Source organism: Aspergillus pseudonomiae (assembly GCF_009193645.1).
Source record: "Aspergillus pseudonomiae strain CBS 119388 unplaced genomic scaffold BDV37scaffold_25, whole genome shotgun sequence".
Taxonomy (NCBI): domain Eukaryota; kingdom Fungi; phylum Ascomycota; class Eurotiomycetes; order Eurotiales; family Aspergillaceae; genus Aspergillus; species Aspergillus pseudonomiae.
Window position 1 is genome coordinate 84,929 of NW_022476017.1, and position 18,311 is coordinate 103,239.

Consider the following 18,311-nt stretch of genomic DNA (forward strand, 5'->3'; position numbering starts at 1 on the left):
ATTATTGGAAGGATTCAGTGCGCAGCAGGTTCCACCTCTTGAGGGAAGCACGGCCCGTCCAGGATCTCCATAGTCCATACGCTTGTCTCCAGTTTTTTTTTCGGCGTAAAACGGTCCACAACCTCCTCGAATGCAACCTGTAGATTGGTCACCTGTGAGAGTGAACTACAAATGGTCAAAGACAGATCCATACGGTGGTCATTTTCTTGTCCCGCTTACGCCAAAGATCCTCAGACAGTACTCTCCTTCATAAGCAATCTTGCCAACTGTTTCAATGACTTTGCTGTCGTAGAGTTCCTTTAGTAACCGAATGTCGGGGTGGCAGACGTAGAATCGATAACATCATGGATCGCATGGATGCTAAGCTTTGAACCAATTGCAATGGTCCGTTGGGCTGGCATATATGTACGCACAAGTGAGTTAAGGTAGGCCATCTCAGTGGAATCCTTCCCTATGTGAGGATTGTTCAATAAGCAAACCGCCTAAGATCCAGATGGGCGATCTCACATCTATCTGCTGTCCGACGAGAGTATGCCTTGCACAACTAAATAAAGCGACAACAGAAATGTTCAATCGGAAGGAGAGTTTCATTTTCTGGATTTCTCATGACAGTGATAGGCACTCCAAGAAAGCTGAACGGGTACTAGGGGGGAACATTCCCAAAATAGCACGCTACAAAACCTCTTAAGGCTCGCGGAAAAGGCGATGAGCGGAAGCGCACAGTACGAGGATTGGTTTAGCAAAGCGGGGAGCAGTTTCAGCTGGTCAACGTAAAGCTGCCGAAGCTGTTGTCCCAGTACTACTAGCGTTTGCATTTGACCGTCACCGGTGAGCTCGCCATTATTGCTTTATTGATCATTTGCTTTTGTACAATTGGTAGGTGATGCCCTCACCCACTGTAACGTCTCTTGATTCTTCACGACACTCTTCTCTAATGTGACACTGGAGAAGTGCCTAGCTATGGTGCACAGCGACCAATCTGATCGGGAAATCAGACTATGTCATGTACTACTGACATCTCTTCATCCTCGCATAGGCACATACATACGGGAAGACCCATCTCTTTTCAAATGAATTCATGAATGGACATGATGTTCAAAATAATGATATATACTAGTAGTGAGTACAGACCTTTGCAAGGACAGGTGCGGTAAGTGTTCGTGCTCCTCAATATCTGTCAAAATTTATCCAAGCTACCCATAGTTTCCATGTTGACTAGCGGGCTGAACCTCGCGCTATATCAAGTAAAATACAACAATGCATTTATCATTCATCAGATAGGCAAGTGTTGGCGCTATTCCTTAAGGCTAGCCAATATCTATAAGATGGGGAAATATAGATCTAATCTATCGGGAAGATCTGCCGAGTCTGAAACAAGTCTCCTCCCCATGCCGGAATAAATTCTCCGGTCCTTTGCATGAGTGTTTATGGTACACGAGAAAAGTTCTTCTCCCTAAATATGCGCTAGGAAAGATGCTTAGACATCAGATTAAGTGCACTGCCAGCCTTAAAGTACTCAATCTGCTCCTGGGTAAACGAATGAGAAACCTCCGCCTGCCAGGGCTCACTAGAGGATTCCGTGGGAGTTACCAAGAGTGTGAGTGGTTGGCCAGGAGTCAAGGTCGCCAGACCCTTGATACTGACAAGATCCGAAGAACAGATGCGGTCATAATCCGCCTCATCGGCGAAGGTAAGTGGTAGCATTCCTTGCTTTTTCAGATTGGCCTCATGAATACGCGCAAAGCTTTTAGCGATGATGGCAACGCCTCCAAGGTACCGAGGCTGGAGAGCGGCGTGTTCACGGGAGGATCCCTCCCCGTAGTTATGGTCGGCAATCACTACCCAAGGGCGACCTTTGGCTTGATAGTCCCGAGCTGTGTCGGGCACGCCGCCATCTTCACCTGTCAAGCGATTGCGGATCTGGTTGACCTGCTCAGTTTCCGCGTTGACTGCCCCGATCAAGGTATTGTTCGAGATGTTCTCAAGGTGACCCCGAAAACGGAACCAGGGCCCGGCGGGAGTGATATGGTCGGTGGTACACTTGCCCTTGGTTTTGATGAGAATGAGGCAGTCCTCGAAATCAGTTCCGGACCAGGGCTTGAATGGGGCGAGCTTCTGCAGGCGCTGGGAGGAGGGAGGAATCTGAACTTGGATATGACTGCGGTCACCTGGAGGAGGGGCTAGGTAGGCAGAATCTGAATCTTCATATCCCCGGCTGGGAAGTGACTGGCCAACAGGAGGAGTAAAGCGAAATTCCTCTCCTGAGGGAGTCGTCAGACTGTCCTCATTTGGGTTGAATGAAAGATCGTCAGAGAATATTTTGCCCATGACAACCTCCGGGGAGGAAAGAAATACATGAGTTGCTGGGTTAGAATCTAGACGACCTGAAAAGTTGCGATTGTATGAGGTAACGATGGAGTTGGGCGTCCCCTGTGAGGGCCTGTCAGGAGGTAATGATCGCAATATACGAAGCGTAACCAGGGCGAGATATACATACTTTTGGCATGTCAGCACGGTCCCAAGAGCCACAGCAGGGACCACAGGCATTGGTCAGCATCGTCGCCCCAACCTTTTCAAGGACATCAACAATCCCAGCGTTTTCGAGTGTTCGTCGAGTCTGTAAACTGCCGGGAGACACCAGAAGAGGTACTTTTGGTTTGAGACCAGCATCCAGTGCTTGTTGAGCAACACTAGCGGCGCGTGTCATGTCTTCGAATGAGGAGTTGGTACACGATCCGATGAGACCAGCTGTGAGCTTTGGCCACCCGTTCCCCTTCACAGCCGACTGGAACTTGGACAATGGGGTAGCGAGATCTGGAGTAAAGGGTCCATTGATCTGTGGTTCCAAGGTTGATAGATCAATCTCTATGACACGATCGTACTCTGCCCCATGGTCAGCACACAGCTCATGGGAGACCGACTCAACCGCTTGAGCCATGTCTGGTCTGTGGTTTGCACGAAGATACGCTGCCATCTGGGGAGAGTAAGGGAAGATGGACGTGGTAGCACCTGTCTCGGCCCCCATGTTACAGATTGTGGCCATTCCAGTCGCCGAGAGTCCCTTTGTGCCTGGCCCAAAGTATTCGACAATGGATCCAGTCCCGCCCTTGACAGATATCAGACTGGCAAGCTTGTTGATCACATCTTTGGGAGATGACCATCCAGTGAGTTCTCCGGTCAATTTAACACCAAGCACACGAGGTGCTGTTAACTCCAACGGTAAACCAGCCATGACATCCACTGCATCAGCTCCACCCACTCCGATCGCAATCATCCCCATACCTCCAGCATTTGGGGTATGAGAATCAGTCCCGACCATGATACCACCGGGGAAAGCGTAATTTTCGAGCACAATCTGATGAATAATTCCAGCGCCAGGCTTCCAGAAGCCCATATTATATCTTTGACAGGCACTCTCCATGAACTCGTACACCTCTTGGTGGGCCTCGAGAGCGCGAGGAAGATCTTCAGTCTCGCCGTCGCGACTAACAATCAGGTGATCACAGTGTACTGTTGTTGGAACTGCAGTAGATTCAAGCCCTGCAGACATGAACTGAATGAGAGCCATTTGAGCAGTAGCATCTTGGCAGGCGATTCGTAGGGGCCGCAATTTCAGCTGTGTTTTCCCTCGTACTATATTCTCATCGTTTGAGGCGTCATCTAGGTAGGCATAGAGAATCTTCTCAGCGTAGGTCAAAGGTCGACCCAAGCTACATTGAAAATGTGATTAATATGCATTCGAACTCAGGGCACTCATTTGAACGGACACAACTGGAAGAGTAGCACCTACCGATGGCGGACCTCGTTGACCTTGCGCGTAAACTTCAGCAAGTCAACATGCCGATGTTGCTCGAATCGGCTCAAAGATGCTGTACTAGGTGAAGCCTCTGAGGCAAACCACCTATGAATTGACCTTGATCTCAGCCAATGCCTCGAGCTATGTTGTGAGGAAAACCTGGGTCGCATTGCTATAGAGACCATCTTGCCCGCCTTTTTTTCAAAAAGAGGGAGCTTCAAGATACCCCACGGAACATAGAGAAGATCTCGCAAATTTAACCAAGGCTATGTGTTATGTGTTTAGTTATTCTCGAGCTCTCATTAGCTAGTAAGTTCGCAGTTGCTGTCGTTTCGGATGCATCCGTCGCGAGTATAGAGTCGGGTGCATCCGACCCCAAAGTACCCCACGCCACGCCTGTGAACAAACACTTAGCTGGGGTCCACATTTATCGTGATAAACGAGAAAAGGAGGGTTTGCTCTATGCTTTTCTCGGTAATCGGTGCCTCTTCTTGCTATGGATACCCAATCTATGGTGTAATGTAACCTCTCCCTGACATAAAAAGACCCGACCTCGCCTTTTCGACTTCTTCTCTCCTCCTTCTCCCTCCCTCCCTTCAACTCGCGCGTGCCACTCCGCGCGATTTCTCCAGCTAAATCGTGAGACCAATGTAAAGTCGAATCTCTGTCAAAATGTTGGGGGAGACTTCGTGGTCTTGGAACTGGACAACAGGATCGGATGATCTTTGCACTTGTCACGAGCATAGCAGAAGTGTATTTAGTCCGGAGTATTCGAGTCAGACAAGAAGCGGAAGAATTACAGGTAGACGGGATCTTGTTACGATAACTTAGATCTTGAAATACAAGTCGCTATACTCGATCCAGCGTCGAGCGTCGAGTAAAAGCTAGCCTTTACTTTCTGAGTCCCTAACCTGCACGTACAGTGGTCAGTCTTCACTTTCCAGAGAGCCCTAGCGTCCATCTGGTTAAACAGAAATATTCCTAAGTCTGATCAAGAGCAAGAGGCTAAAGAAATAAGCACTGCTATTATATCCACACCTACTAATAAAACTAAAGTATAGAGCTAGGGCAGTGGAGCAGGGAGGAGGGACAGAACTGGAGAAGTGCATTGTCACTGTCAGTAGTTAAATTCCGGAACCCAGTGTCTCCGTCCAATTTCCGCCAGTTCCTGTCCTGTAAGCACAATATCACCCCCTAAGTTGACTTGAACTCCGGTCGGAGGTTGGGGCCCGGTGAATGCGACGATAGGAAGTCGAAGGGCCATCAGCGTGTTGGTGGAGTTTCTGTGATCCTGGAACTCGACCACAGGACCAGAATGATAGCGGATAATCTTGGCACTTGCTATAAGCATAGCAGAAGTGTAGTTGCGCTGGAGAATTTGAGTATAGAAAGGGGCAGACTGTATAATGCTAATTTCGATCTCTTCAGGAAGTCTCTTGATCTTCGCTGTGAGGCAGATCTTGAACAGCGAGCCATCATCCTCAATCCAGCGTTGAGCGTCGAGTAAAAGCTGGCGTTCACTTTCTGAATCCCCCACCTGGGCACAGACTGTCCAGTCCTTCCTTCCCCGGGGGCGCCAAGCTCCATCTGGCTGTAGAACAATATTGCCAAGTCTGACGGTGGGCGACAGGGTGGGGGTGCACGCGGTGTACATCAGGCCCTCAGCATTGAGCTTGAGGTCAATGAGGCTGTGGAGCTGAAAGGAGATATCTTCAAGGGCCTCGTTGGGCATTCAAACACGGAGTATGTGCTGCTCGAAGTTGTAAACGCAGTGTAGGCGCCTTGTTGTTAAAGATTGCTGTCTCTGGATCTTATGGAAGATGTCCTCACTGATGTCGCAGAACTCCCGGTGTCCCGTCCGGCCAGCTTGGATATCGGCGTCTAGCTGGCGTTTAATGAGTTCGAAAGTCGGTTCTGGAGTAGGCATACTATATTCGGTGGACTGGTTGGACGTGGTAGAAGTGGTTTCGTGAGGGGGAAAAGAGGAGTCAAGAACTGCAGAAGGAAATGACTGGGCGTCCATGATGAGGGAATCCGTTAGGAAGGTGGGTGATAGAGGAAGGTAAGAGCGTATCGCAAGATGCCTCGAACTGTCATAAACCTACAGTGACCCTACAGTGACGTTACAAATATTTGAACCCTTCTATCACACCGCCCGACATTTGGCATGAGGTATATGCCGAGCAGCGACATCGCTGTCCAAAGTTACGGGCGGAAAGAAGGCCGTTTCTGGCGCCAAAGGCTGTCATTTTCGGCGTCGTTTTCACAGGTCCCTATATTTTAGTTGGAACTCTGATAGCGAACGGGCACCAAGCAATTTCCGGCGGAACCCAGTCTTCGGTATACCAGGATGAGGATGCGGTTCTAAAGCCCCATGATATTTGATGGATATGCTATGAGACTCTTCCTATTGATAGTCGAACGGGGTCTATCCAATACTATAGTCATACTATTCATCCAGACTCACTATTTCAGTATCTTTTAAACCTGGCTGTACTGTACCCGAGGCAATGTCGTTATTTCGCATAATAGCAGCACTGCCAATATAAGGCGAATGCACAAGGATATAATTATCGCTAACAGATATCTCACTTATAAAAGCGAGCCGGATTATCGCTCATCAGCTTTTCCCATGCTTGTTCACTGCCCATCCAGTCTCTCAGACTTCGTAGAATCCCAAGATTATCAATCGAACGAAATCCTTCTTTCACGTCGATGTCCGTATTCTTCAGGCGAGCCGCACCGTCTCCCGTATGTGGCCAGTCACTACCCCAGACCAACTGATCCGGGACCTCACGTGCCAGTGACTCGATAATTGGTTTCATGTCACCGTAAGTAGAGACAGCGTCGCTGGAACAACGATACAGGCCAGATATCTTCACTATAACACGCCCTTGTCTGGCTAGGGATGTAAGAGATGAAAAGCCAGGCTGCGATAAGGGTGATTCTTGGAATTCCGGCGGCAACTTCGACCGGCCCAATGCTCCTCCCACGTGGTCAGCGATGACGGGGACTGGCAGATCGAGGATGGAATCATATAGAGCTAGGTACGTCATTACCAAGTAGGTTAAATCGACACACGAAGATACTCCACAAGCGTTGAAACTTACCATCCCATACCCAGACAGGAACATACAGCTGAACCATCCAGCCTGGAAGATGCTGAATGCGACGGGCAGCTTTGTATAGAAGGTGCGCCAGCTCAGTTAGGTTGACTTCACGACCGTCCGCTTGGAAATTCAAGCGGACCCCTCGTGCACCGAGCTGATGCATCTCCTCCAAGGTATGATCTGTCACGTTATCCAGATCAATAACCACAATAGCGCGTCCATTGATGTTCCGGGCTTGTAAATCCCATAAGCATTTTAACAATACCCTGCAATCGGTCTTGTATGGTGATGGCTGCACGAGGACCAGATTACCCACTTGGCCGTCTTGTGCTAGATGTTCATTGAAAGCAATCATCCTTGATAGAGGGGCGTCTTCCGGTGTGTATACTCGACTCGGGGCATATGGTCCCAGACTGGGATCGAAGACGTGGACATGGGTATCGAAAGCGCCCGCTGGTAAGAGAGGCGTTCTGGAACTGTCAGATCCTGTTTCGTATTTTCATTTGATATTCCATCGACTTTCTTACTTTGTCTTCCCGTCTTTCACAGAACTAAACTTATGTGCTGGACCTTTCGTCTGTGCTATGGTGGATACGGTGCCCATCGTGCTGCGCGAAATCTGATACACCTTGAATGATCTACTGGCCCGAGGCAGCATCTGCAATTATCGCTGGTCAATATATACAAGAGAATACGAAACATCAAGTAAATACCAGAAATCACTCATACTAACATATACCTCGGCCGCACATGGTCCATTTTTCCAGACCGAGTCGGGTGTGCCGACAATCGCTCAGAGAATGCAGAGATCGGATGCTTCCGATCTGTTTTCTCTTGTCTCCAACATTGAGATACAGAAATGGTAGCGCTAGTAGGAACTTTTAATTTATCTATAAGTCTGTCCAATTGCAAGTAGAATAACAGAATAAACCGAAAATAGCTAATTTCAAGACAGACGGACGATCACATATACAGAGTTCTCAGCTGTGCTTAGATTTCCCTTTCACTGGATGATTTCGACGTCACTGTGTCCACAAAACATACCAAGTTGACAATGAATGCGCAAACCGCAGTACCTACAAGCCCTGTAGCTCTTCCTTCAGAAGCGACAGGCGAGAAAAGGAGAAAGATCCCTCTCCGAAACTTAGGGGTTGGGGCCTTCATGAATATATTTCAGGGTCAGTGTTACCGGTCGATATATCGTAGTTGGTCTTCTAACAGCAATCATAGTTACAACCCTTGGTCAGCCGATGGAGGTTCTCAAAACACATGTGAGTTTCACCTGATATAGTGTGTTAAATGTAGAATCTGCGGAGGCCCGGACTGGAGCAAATCGTTAACAGCACTGAATGCATTAGCTCGCTGCCAACAGACACGACACGTTAAGGGCTGCCGTACAAAAGACATGGCTCCGCGGGGGACCGCTTGCCTTTTACCAAGGCCTGATACCTTGGGTAAGATATAAGGGTTCACTATAGACTTGACTAGACATGCTAACAAGAGTGCTGATCCACAGGCTTGGCTGGAAGCCTCCACCAAAGGGGCGATACTCATCATCACGTCGACTGAGATTGAGCACCATGCTAAGATGAAGCTCGGTGCTTCGCCTACTGTCTGTGGTGCCCTGGGAGGAATCGCGGGCGGGGTTGCACAAGCCTACCTGACCATGGGGATGACCACTTGTATGAAGACAGTAGAAGTGACACGGACGAAGATGTCTGTAAACGGTGCTAAGGTGCCGGGGACGTTTGAGGTATTCTTCAAGATTATCCGCGAACAGGGGATACGAGGGGTGAACAAGGGAGTAAACGCCGTTGCATTACGCCAGATCACCGGTTGGTCATCGAGGATTGGGATTGCTCGATTTGCAGAGGAACGGATTCGCTGGATGAGCGGGAAAGGCAAAGAAGAGAAGCTTGGTTTTGGTGAGAAGATGCTAGCCTCCACGATTGGGGGTGCTCTGAGTTGCTGGAATCAGCCGTTCGAGGTTAGTTGGCATCCCGTCTTGTTCGGGCATGATATACTGATAAACGTGAATAGGTCCTTCGAGTGGAAATGCAGTCAATGAAAGAGGAACCCGGTCGAGTAGCACGTCCAACAATGATGTCTACTCTAAAGAAGATTCTTCACACTTCGGGAGTCCAGGGTCTCTTCCGAGGTGTTGTGCCACGAATCGGCGTAGCTGGCTGGGCTACTATCTGCATGGTTGGGCTTGGAGATATGGTGAAAGAATTTGTAAACAGATACTAGGCAAACGTTTTTTACCCGGTACAAGACTATAAGCAAATTTTCGCGTATTCACACCTAATACATAGTAAATCAGAGCGAGATACACCAGTTCAGCAACCTAGCCATTGACAACCAGCAGTATAGTTAGGTTTGACCGATCGTTATCTAGCTAAGTGGAATAGGTGGAAGAAGAGAAAGGAGGCAGACTACAGTAGAAGCAAAAATACAGAATGATTCAGGTCATAGCCTCACTGAATAAATGTTCTTATTTGTGCATGACTGGTAATTTGTCTCATATCCATTGAACTACACTGGATACTAGCTATACACCACCTCATCCGACACTGATCATAGAACTAGTTCTAGCTATAATCTATACGCGTTCGATGCACCTGGTATTTTGCTTTTCGCTGCAATTTGATATTAGCAATGTGTAGCAACTTAAAGAGGAAAAAAAATAAAAAGAAAAAAACTGGGACCTACTCGTCATCCTCATCGTTCTGTCTCTCAGGAGCCAACGGCTGACCTAGTCGGTAGAGTGGTCGCTCAAAGATCTTGTTTATCTCCTCGAGACTTAGGCCGCTAGTCTCGGGAACCAGGAAGAAGGTGTATACGAACGCAAGGAGACAGAATCCGGCGAACAACACAAACGCGCCCCATGTGTGTAAACCAGTCAGTAGAGATGGCGTTGCCTTTGTGATGGCGAAATAGAAAAGCCAATGGAAACACTGAGACAGAGCACCCCCAAAAGAGCGAATCCGGCTAGGCCACAGCTCGGCACCAAACAGATAAGGCAGCGTGTAGAGTCCAATTGCCCATCCCAAGGCATGAATGTATATGAAGGCAATGGCTGCGTCTGAAGCTCCTTTCGGCATAGTTGAAGGCTCTTTGGTGAAGAAACTCAAATAGCCAGCCAAATAAGAGTGGCAGATTATCTGAATGGTAATACCGGCCATGAGGGACTTGCGCCGACCCAGCACATCAACGAAGCATAGCGAGGCAGCCATGCAGAATATGAGCTTTGTAATTGCATAGAGACCCGTGCTGTAGACCTTGACTCCAGACCCTTTGATACCTACCATACCAAAAATTGTTGGCAAATAGTTAGTCACGGAATTGGCCCCAGACATCTGTGCGAGGATATACGCCACAAGGGAGAGCTGCACGCGGCGTAGATTGCTGCGTATAAAAACCGTTTCCTTGACTACTTTTAAAGAGCTGGTTGGCCCAAGGGAGGTGTCCTCTTCTTCTACCTGGCGTACCATTTCACTGTATTCAGTGTCCACGTACGGGTGGTTTGCTGGTAGACCTCGAAGACGTAGTAGGGTAGTAAGGGCGCTTTGTCGTTTATTGCTCAGAATGATACAACGCGGGGACTCAACGGCAAAGAAGGAGAGGATGATACTGATCGATGGAGCAAAGGTCTGAGTAAACCAGGGGACTTGATACTGGAGATTCTTCGCCGGTGATATATGTATGGAGCATCCATACACCGTGAAAACACCTAACGCCTGTCCAGACAGCATGCAGACATTGAATAGCAGAGTCATGAGGCCTCTCGTGGCCTTGGGTGCCACCTCTGCAATTGTCATAGGGCCTACCACGGTCAATGCCCCAATTCCCAGGCCGGCAATCAGGCGGCCAGCGTAGAGAACGCCGACATTGCCGTAGGAAAAACAGGATATCAAGGAGCCAATGATGTATACCAACTGGTAAAGTCGCATCGACCATCTGCGACCAATGCGGTCATTCAGTAAGAAGGAGAGCAAAGCACCGACTCCCGCTCCAAGGTTGACGAAGGAGACAATGTTCGAAATAGTATTGTTGTCTAGATTATACATGCGCTCGAAAGACTTAAGCTGTGTAATAGCAGATGCCGATCCTTCATCCCAACCTATAATTAAACGAGCGGTCAGATACAAGCATTTTACAACCGGTGAGATCCTAGCCCAGAAGCATACCTTTCGCACAGCCACAGAGGGCAAATGAGACAACCACAATCGCGAGGTTATGGTTGTATATCTCCCGTGGAGAGTCACGGATAGCATGAATATACTTAGCAAGTGAGGTAGTAGAACGAGCCATCATTTTAGAGGTATTGGCCGTACACGAGGACAAAGAAGTAAGGGCAAAGTGTCCACCCAAGGCCTCGCACGCAATCGGTATTGTAGGGCATGGCATCCGACTGAGAATGCTTGCACCTTTATGTTAATTATTTGAAGTGCCGAGACCCCGCAACGTGATATTACCCCAGATTTCAAATTCCCCAGATTCTGTTGCAATTGGAGAAACGGAACCATCCGAAAAGAAAAAGCTGGCTCTGGATGGATGTGATATTGGCCGTATACAGCCAAGTGCAGCTTGGGCTGAGTGACTATGCAGAGAGTTATTGAAAATGCGAGGACAATAACTGGCATGAGAGAAGTACCTAAGGCTAGTAGCAATGCTTGGCTCCTGGCATGTCCAATAATATCCTTGATATACCCCCTTAACTATATTCTATCTTGCAGATGGCCCGTCTCACTGAGATCTACTCAATAAGGCAAGCGTGGGTTCACTTAAGAGTGTTGAGATCATCTGATCCTCCATCGGATCTATCCGAAACTAGACCGACATCTACAGCCGACCAGTAGTTCACCTTAAATGAAACTTCAATTCTGATAGATAAAGGCATTGAAGGCAGTCTCGTGAAATACTCCACACCTTGTTAGCTCGTATTTGGTATTTTCTATATTCCGCACCTTGAGACTATCCTGACCGAGATGCTATCACGCGCAACATCTTTTCCACGGCGTCTCCCAGAACATTTGTCCTTCTCAGGGTTTTCATCCAGACGATGGATTTCTCATTCTTATAACCTTTTCCAGCAACAAACTGAGCAGCTACGAATGAAGAAACAGCGCTCTCTTCCCGCAGCTTATTATCGGGGAGGCACCTCGAGGGCGGTCTTTTTCCGACAGGAAGATCTACCTCGTGACAGAAAGTCTTGGGATCCTATTTTTCTGGATGTGATCGGCAGTCCCGACCCTTACGGGCGTCAGCTTGATGGGCTTGGTGGAGGTATCTCTAGTCTCTCCAAAGTGTGCATCGTCGGCAAGTCACAACATCCAGAGGCTGACGTCGACTACACTTTCGTTTCCCTGGGGGTGAAGACGCCGGATGTTGATTATTCAAGCAACTGCGGGAACATGATCAGTGCAGTCGGTCCCTTTGCCGTCGATTCTAAGCTTGTCCAGGTGTCATCTGCCGCGTCCGAAGCGTCAGTACGAATCCATAACACTAACACGGGCAAAGTCATTCGTGCGACTTTTCCAGTTGTTGACGGAGAGGCCGCCTCAAGCGGTACATTCGCCATTGATGGAGTTGCAAGCACAGCAGCACGCGTTCAACTCGATTTCTTGAATCCAGCTGGGTCTCGAACCGGGAAACTACTTCCCACAGGAAATGTAGTTGATACATTCGATGGGGTAGCAGCAACATGCATTGATGTCGCCAACCCCTGTACCTTTGTCCGGGCCAGTGACCTTGGTGTGGATGGAAATCTAACCCCCGAGGAGGTAGAAGTGCATCCAGACTTGCTAGTACGTCTAGATTCAATCCGTCGTCAAGCAGGAGTGAAGATGGGCTTAGCATCAACACCAGAGACCGTTCCTGGGAGCGTACCTAAAATCTGTCTAGTGTCAACACCGCCTGAAAATGGACGAGCGATCCAACAGAAACAAACTGCTCGTGATGTGGATGTTCTCGCCCGGTCGATCTCTGTCGGGCAACCTCATAAGGCGATCCCAATCACCGTGGCTCTGGCTCTGGCGTCTGCCGCTCGAGTCCAGGGGAGTACTGTGGCAGATGTTGCTAGCAAACAACCTGTGGATCAGGCGGGTATCACCATCGGACATGCCAGTGGTAACCTACTGGTTGGAGCAGATTTTGATCCTACTGGAGCACTTTCAGCTGCTACCGTCTTCCGAACAGCCCGCCGTCTCTTTGAGGGACGCATATTTTGGAAGGATGAGTCGATATAAACAGACTGCAGGACAAGGGCTTACTAGACAGATAGACGATATGTAGACAAAAGAAAGCATGCTTGATTCGCATCTTAAGAGCCGGGTTGCATTTCTATACTAGCACCTGCAGCCAAGATTAAGTCCTATTCTCATGTAGACTTGTAATGATTGTTAAATGATCGAAATGTGATTGGCTGGCTGGGCAGTCTCCATCGAGATCACGTGCCACAGATCCAAATGTAAACGGTCGATTAGCTCCATTGCATTTTCTCTCTCAGGGACAGAATGTGGAGAGAAGGCGCTCAGTACCGAAAATATGCCCCATAAAGTGGTTCTCCTCAGGGGAAAAAGATGAACTCCCGACAATCCATGACAACCCCATCTTCCAGCCCAGTTCCTCGGCGGCATCGTCGTGGACTCACTCGGAGCGCTGCCGCCTGTGAGCGCTGTCGACGGCGAAAACAAAAAGTAAGCATGTCTTTCGTCTTGCTGAACCGCATCCCTGAAGTTCGGCTGATGACCGTACCCCCAGTGTGATGGTAAAACCCCAACATGTGGGCCGTGCGCCGGGGCGGGTGCGACATGCATACCTTCCGAAAGACTATTGATCCGACAAGGAGATGCCGACTGTGAATGTCAGTCGCTTCGTGAACAGTTGGTGTCTTTGGAGCGTCGCTATGAAGCTCTAGCCCAACAGCACGAGGAGTTGCTGGCACAGAAGGAGATGGATGCCAACCCTCGAGCCTTGGATGACCACACATTGGTCCATTCTTCATTGGATTACCCCGACGCCATAGGGACTTCTGAGACTGTGGTGCCTCAGGGTCCAGACCTACAGCGTAATGCCAATTGTGCTTACTCGGGCCGCATCCTCCGACCAACTTTCTCTAAGAGTACTGATCTTGAGGGCATGAATAAGAGCACATTGAGTTGCGCCTGGAATCTCTGGGGGGATGATTCAGTGCCAACGGAACCGCCTATATCTATGAATATTCTCAATAACGCCGCCTACATAGAGCTTGTGAATATCTTCTTTGAACGCCGATGGCCTTACCTCCCCGTGCTCCATCGGCCAACCTTTGAAGCCAAATATCTTACTCCTTTCATGACTAATTTAGAGGCCGATCCAGTATCCAATTTCTTTGTGTATATGGTCCTGGCGGTTGCGGCGACAGAGAAATCTTGGGTCGAGCAAGAAAACCGATTGATTCATCGGAAATTCTTTGATCGGGCTGTGCAGGAGTTGCATTACGTTATGCGCATCGATGATTTTGAATGCGCACAATGCCTGCTGCTTCTTTGCATGTATGGCCACAATGAGCCACAGGCAGTGAATTTATGGTACACATCAGGACTTGCCCTTCGTTTGGCAACTGGGATCGATTTGCATCGCCGTGAGAGTCTTGTAGGTCTAGACTTGTTCCGCACCGAGATGTCCAAGCGGGTGTTCTGGTGCGCATATGTCATGGATTGCAGCATTGCGGTAAATATGGGACGACCGCTAGGCATTCAAGACACAGATATTTCTACTCCTTTGCCTCTCCAACTATCCGATGATCAGCTACGTGATACAGTTGAGCCTCCCAACCCAGAACCCGTGACAATTCCCAAGGTCACAGACACCTCAACATTTATCCACATCATAAAACTACGCAGAATGAATGCCGAAATCTACAAGGCCTTTCATCCCGCTGTACGTAGCTCATCGGCACGCGATGGGGTAGACGCGCTGCGATCATATTACTATTCAGAATTGAACATGTGGCTTGTCACTGCCCCGAGATACCCTCATACCCATTCCACTTTCCAGTCTCTTGAGTGGTTCCACATTGCGTTCAATCATGCAATCATGTCATTATATCGCCCATCTCGCACCGCGCCAATCCTCTCAGCGGATGACCTCCGCATCTGCACCGAAGCAGCCATTGGCCTCATCAGCTCCTATAGCTCACTTTATGCGCGGAACAAAATAAAATACACCTTTGTGGCCATTCACTCCCTCTTCTTAGCTGCGTTGACCATGCTGTACGCCCTTCGAGCGTCCCCGGCTCTTCGCCAGGATCTGACAAAGCCCGTGATCAGTACAAACATATCCACCTTCCTGACCCTCTTTCGTGGCATCTCAAACGGCCGTGCGGTAGGAGAGAAGTGTTCTTCTATCATCGAGCGTCTGGGGGCCGCGATCTTGACTTTGTTCGATGACACCGAACAACCAATCTCTGCCGTGGACGATGAGTTCCAATCGTGGTTTGGGCTGCAGACGAACATATTTTCACCGCGGGATCGGGATGCAACATTTGGAGACCCTGTTGGCGTGTCTCCACATTTACCTGATGACCGGGTAGATTTACCGTGGACTGACTTGTTCATTGAAGGGCTCGATATGGGCGCCGTGAGCGCCTGGAATTTCTTTTAACGGGCAGGAATTGTGAGATCATTGTCGGTTGGGATTTCAAATTGAACCACCGGGAAGAGTGAGCCAATTTGACTAGATTGTACATATATTGTGGCGCCAGCAGATGTGTAAATAAATATATATATACAACAGACATTGATAAGGTTTGAAGACGCAGAAGTGGACCGTGACTAAGTTCGGCGAAAGGAAAAGAACGCCGACAACCGACGGTCGATGCAGCCGAACATAGCAAACTCAGATCAACGTTTTGCCAACAGCTCATGTGGATAGACAGATAGGGTCAGTGCTTATTTTTCTATCTAGCACAGCCAATTCTATGCCATGAATCGCAGAAGACGGAGCAGATCCACCGATCAGGCCAGTAGCCCATCTAAACGAAGGAAGATTGTCGCGTACGTGACCCGCTACTCTGGCTTTTGGCTCAACAGGCGATCGAAACTAATCTCACCTTAATCCAACTACAGATGTCAGCGATGTCATGACCATAAAATCAAATGTTCCGGAGACCAGCCGTGCGCCAAATGTCGACAGGTTGGGTGTGCGGACAAATGCCAGTACACACCAAGGGATCGACAGGTCAAAGTGAGCGAAAGGTATGACCATCTGGCACCTTCGAGAGGACACGACATCATTGGGCATCGCAGCTTACATGGCCAAGTTATTTGAATTTGCTGGAATCGGAAAACCAACGCTTGAAAGAGCAGTCAGCTTCCTCGGCCAACGCGACCGAAGCCGACCATGATGCCGAGCCAGAGCCGGTGCCACCTGCAGACGCACCGGACGAGAGCAATACCAGTGTGCGCAATCCCTTGATCGGCGACCGTGCATGGTTTCACCGCTACGATCCATCTACACCTCCACTTTTCATAGGGGAAGCGGCCTGTACCGCGTTTGCTACCCGCTTTCGCCGATTTCTGACGGGGAACAATGCCTTGCCTCATATCCCTCGGACGCAGTATGTCAAGGAAGAGCAGATCGCCGAGGCCAATGCCACCAATGTCCAATGGCCCAGTTTTCACCAGGCTCGATTGCTGGTAAAGATAGCAATACGTCAGGTCGGCTCTATCTATCATCTTGTTCTTCGCAAATCGACGTTGGAGAAGCTCGAGGAGATATATCGAACGGGCGACTTTGACTGCACGGTCAATCAATGCAAGTTCTTTGCTCTGTTCGCGTTCGGGGAAGCGTACTCGATGAGAGCTGAGCCCTTATCTGGGTCCAGAGTGCCGGGGACCTCGTATTTTGCGCGCGCCTTGAGCTTGGGGCAAGTTTTGCCCGAAAGAACAAGTATCACACACCTAGAGACTCTATTGCTACTGGTAAGCACCTTTTTCCTGGAAGCGGCAACCCGGCTAAGATGGAATCAGTCCCTGTTCTCTTACTACCTTAACCGACGTCATTCGGCCTTGGTATTGATAGGAACCGCCCTGCGGCTGGGGCTGTCGATTGGGTTGAACCACAATATTCCTGAATCGCAGCTGATCGACCCCGTGGAGCGTCAACACCGGATCCGGATATGGTGGACGATATACATCTTCGATCGCATGTGGGGATCTAAAATGGGCCATCCGTCGCAGATCCCCGACGATGACATCCACTTGGACATGCCCTCCAATATCAGCCCGGCACAGTTGCACGAGGAACAGTTCACAGATACAGAATATCTGACCGCTAATGTTAAACTGGCCCGAATCGTGGGCGAGACCATTGCAAAGCTATATAGTCGACGAAAGTACAGCGAAACATTTCTACAACGGGTGCAGAAACTGCTTAAGGCGTTGAAAAGCTGGGTGGAAACGCTACCGGAACATCTTCGACTTAACGACGACGACCCGGGCACCTATATGAAACATATCAGCTCTCTACATCTTTCTTTCAACCAAGTATGCCCTTACTTACTCTACACGTTCGCATATCACTTTTTTCTAACCAGCGAGAACAGTGCGTAATCCTAACCACCCGCCCAACACTCCTCCACCTTCTCATGAAACTCAACGAGACCAACTCCCCAAGCACCAACCACGAGAGTATCTCCCAGCCCGTCCTAACCCTCGGCGAAGCCTGTATCCACGCAGCCCGCCACTCGCATACCCTTATCCTGACCAAATGGATCAACGGCTCCCTCCCAGTATTCGGCTACTTCCACGCGCACTATCTCTTCTCCTCGGCACTCGTACTCGCAATGTCCAGCTTCCTCCCAATCGGCAGCCCATCCGACCTGGGAGCATTCGAGTCCGGCCTGGAAGTGCTCCGGTCCATGAGCGAGAACGGGAACCTAGCGGCATCCGAGTTCTACCACAACCTAGAACAGGTGAAGCAGTGTCTCGACCTACGCAAATCCAAAGAACCTAAATCCACTTCGAACGCCGACCAACAACCAAGCACCACCGCATCAGGCTCGGGCCCTACGATCCCATCTACATTCCCCCCGACGGTGTCAACAGTTCCCCCGGCCACAACAGTCTCCGATCCCCCCCTACTCACAACAGCGGAGGCCGATCTGATCAGCAATAATCCGGGGTATGGCCATGCGCAAGGTAGCAATCCCACCTTTACCCCCGGCAACCTTACCTTCCCAACGACAGCAGGCGGGATCACAACCGCAATGGCGTTCCTTGAGCCAACGATGCAGGACTTCCTGGCTCAATCGGACTTTGATCTGGGATTGCTACATCCCGTAGATACATTCATGAACGACGAGAATCTGTACACATGTCATGACTTATAAAGAGGAAAAAGGAAATCAGTCTATTAGT

The 18,311-nt window shown here is 49.4% G+C and overlaps 8 protein-coding genes across 8 annotated transcripts; 4 read left to right on the forward strand and 4 right to left on the reverse strand.

Moving 5' to 3' along the window:
- Positions 1–1,464: 1,464 nt before the first annotated feature.
- Positions 1,465–3,981, reverse strand: BDV37DRAFT_293277 (aconitase family-domain-containing protein; the record flags this gene model as incomplete). The annotated part of the gene is made up of 4 exons (XM_032089372.1): positions 1,465–2,430; positions 2,498–3,633; positions 3,791–3,822; positions 3,914–3,981. The coding sequence occupies 4 exons, from the start codon at positions 3,979–3,981 to the stop codon at positions 1,465–1,467; spliced, it is 2,202 nt and encodes a 733-aa protein (XP_031942441.1).
- Positions 3,982–4,913: 932 nt separating this feature from the next.
- Positions 4,914–5,528, reverse strand: BDV37DRAFT_282077 (uncharacterized protein; the record flags this gene model as incomplete). Its single annotated transcript, XM_032086957.1, has 1 exon — positions 4,914–5,528. One exon carries the CDS (start codon positions 5,526–5,528, stop codon positions 4,914–4,916), a length of 615 nt encoding a protein of 204 aa, XP_031942442.1.
- An 856-nt stretch (positions 5,529–6,384) lies between these two features.
- BDV37DRAFT_282078 (uncharacterized protein) lies at positions 6,385–7,510 on the reverse strand (the record flags this gene model as incomplete). Its single annotated transcript, XM_032086958.1, has 3 exons — positions 6,385–6,839; positions 6,907–7,376; positions 7,434–7,510. The coding sequence occupies 3 exons, from the start codon at positions 7,508–7,510 to the stop codon at positions 6,385–6,387; spliced, it is 1,002 nt and encodes a 333-aa protein (XP_031942443.1).
- A 444-nt stretch (positions 7,511–7,954) lies between these two features.
- Positions 7,955–9,156, forward strand: BDV37DRAFT_293278 (mitochondrial carrier; the record flags this gene model as incomplete). The annotated part of the gene is made up of 5 exons (XM_032089373.1): positions 7,955–8,084; positions 8,137–8,177; positions 8,265–8,360; positions 8,423–8,893; positions 8,947–9,156. Exons 1-5 carry the CDS (start codon positions 7,961–7,963, stop codon positions 9,154–9,156), a joined length of 942 nt encoding a protein of 313 aa, XP_031942444.1. The 5' UTR covers positions 7,955–7,960.
- Positions 9,157–9,614: 458 nt separating this feature from the next.
- BDV37DRAFT_282080 (general substrate transporter) lies at positions 9,615–11,220 on the reverse strand (the record flags this gene model as incomplete). The annotated part of the gene is made up of 2 exons (XM_032086959.1): positions 9,615–11,029; positions 11,097–11,220. 2 exons carry the CDS (start codon positions 11,218–11,220, stop codon positions 9,615–9,617), a joined length of 1,539 nt encoding a protein of 512 aa, XP_031942445.1.
- Positions 11,221–11,897: 677 nt separating this feature from the next.
- Positions 11,898–13,157, forward strand: BDV37DRAFT_282081 (2-methylaconitate cis-trans isomerase PrpF family protein; the record flags this gene model as incomplete). The annotated part of the gene is made up of 1 exon (XM_032086960.1): positions 11,898–13,157. One exon carries the CDS (start codon positions 11,898–11,900, stop codon positions 13,155–13,157), a length of 1,260 nt encoding a protein of 419 aa, XP_031942446.1.
- Positions 13,158–13,435: 278 nt separating this feature from the next.
- On the forward strand, positions 13,436–15,555 carry BDV37DRAFT_293280 (transcription factor domain-containing protein; the record flags this gene model as incomplete). Its single annotated transcript, XM_032089374.1, has 2 exons — positions 13,436–13,607; positions 13,672–15,555. The coding sequence occupies exons 1-2, from the start codon at positions 13,491–13,493 to the stop codon at positions 15,553–15,555; spliced, it is 2,001 nt and encodes a 666-aa protein (XP_031942447.1). The 5' UTR covers positions 13,436–13,490.
- Positions 15,556–15,876: 321 nt separating this feature from the next.
- Positions 15,877–18,283, forward strand: BDV37DRAFT_293282 (transcription factor domain-containing protein; the record flags this gene model as incomplete). Its single annotated transcript, XM_032089375.1, has 5 exons — positions 15,877–15,947; positions 16,020–16,148; positions 16,214–16,874; positions 16,923–17,438; positions 17,498–18,283. The coding sequence occupies 5 exons, from the start codon at positions 15,877–15,879 to the stop codon at positions 18,281–18,283; spliced, it is 2,163 nt and encodes a 720-aa protein (XP_031942448.1).
- Positions 18,284–18,311: the final 28 nt, after the last annotated feature.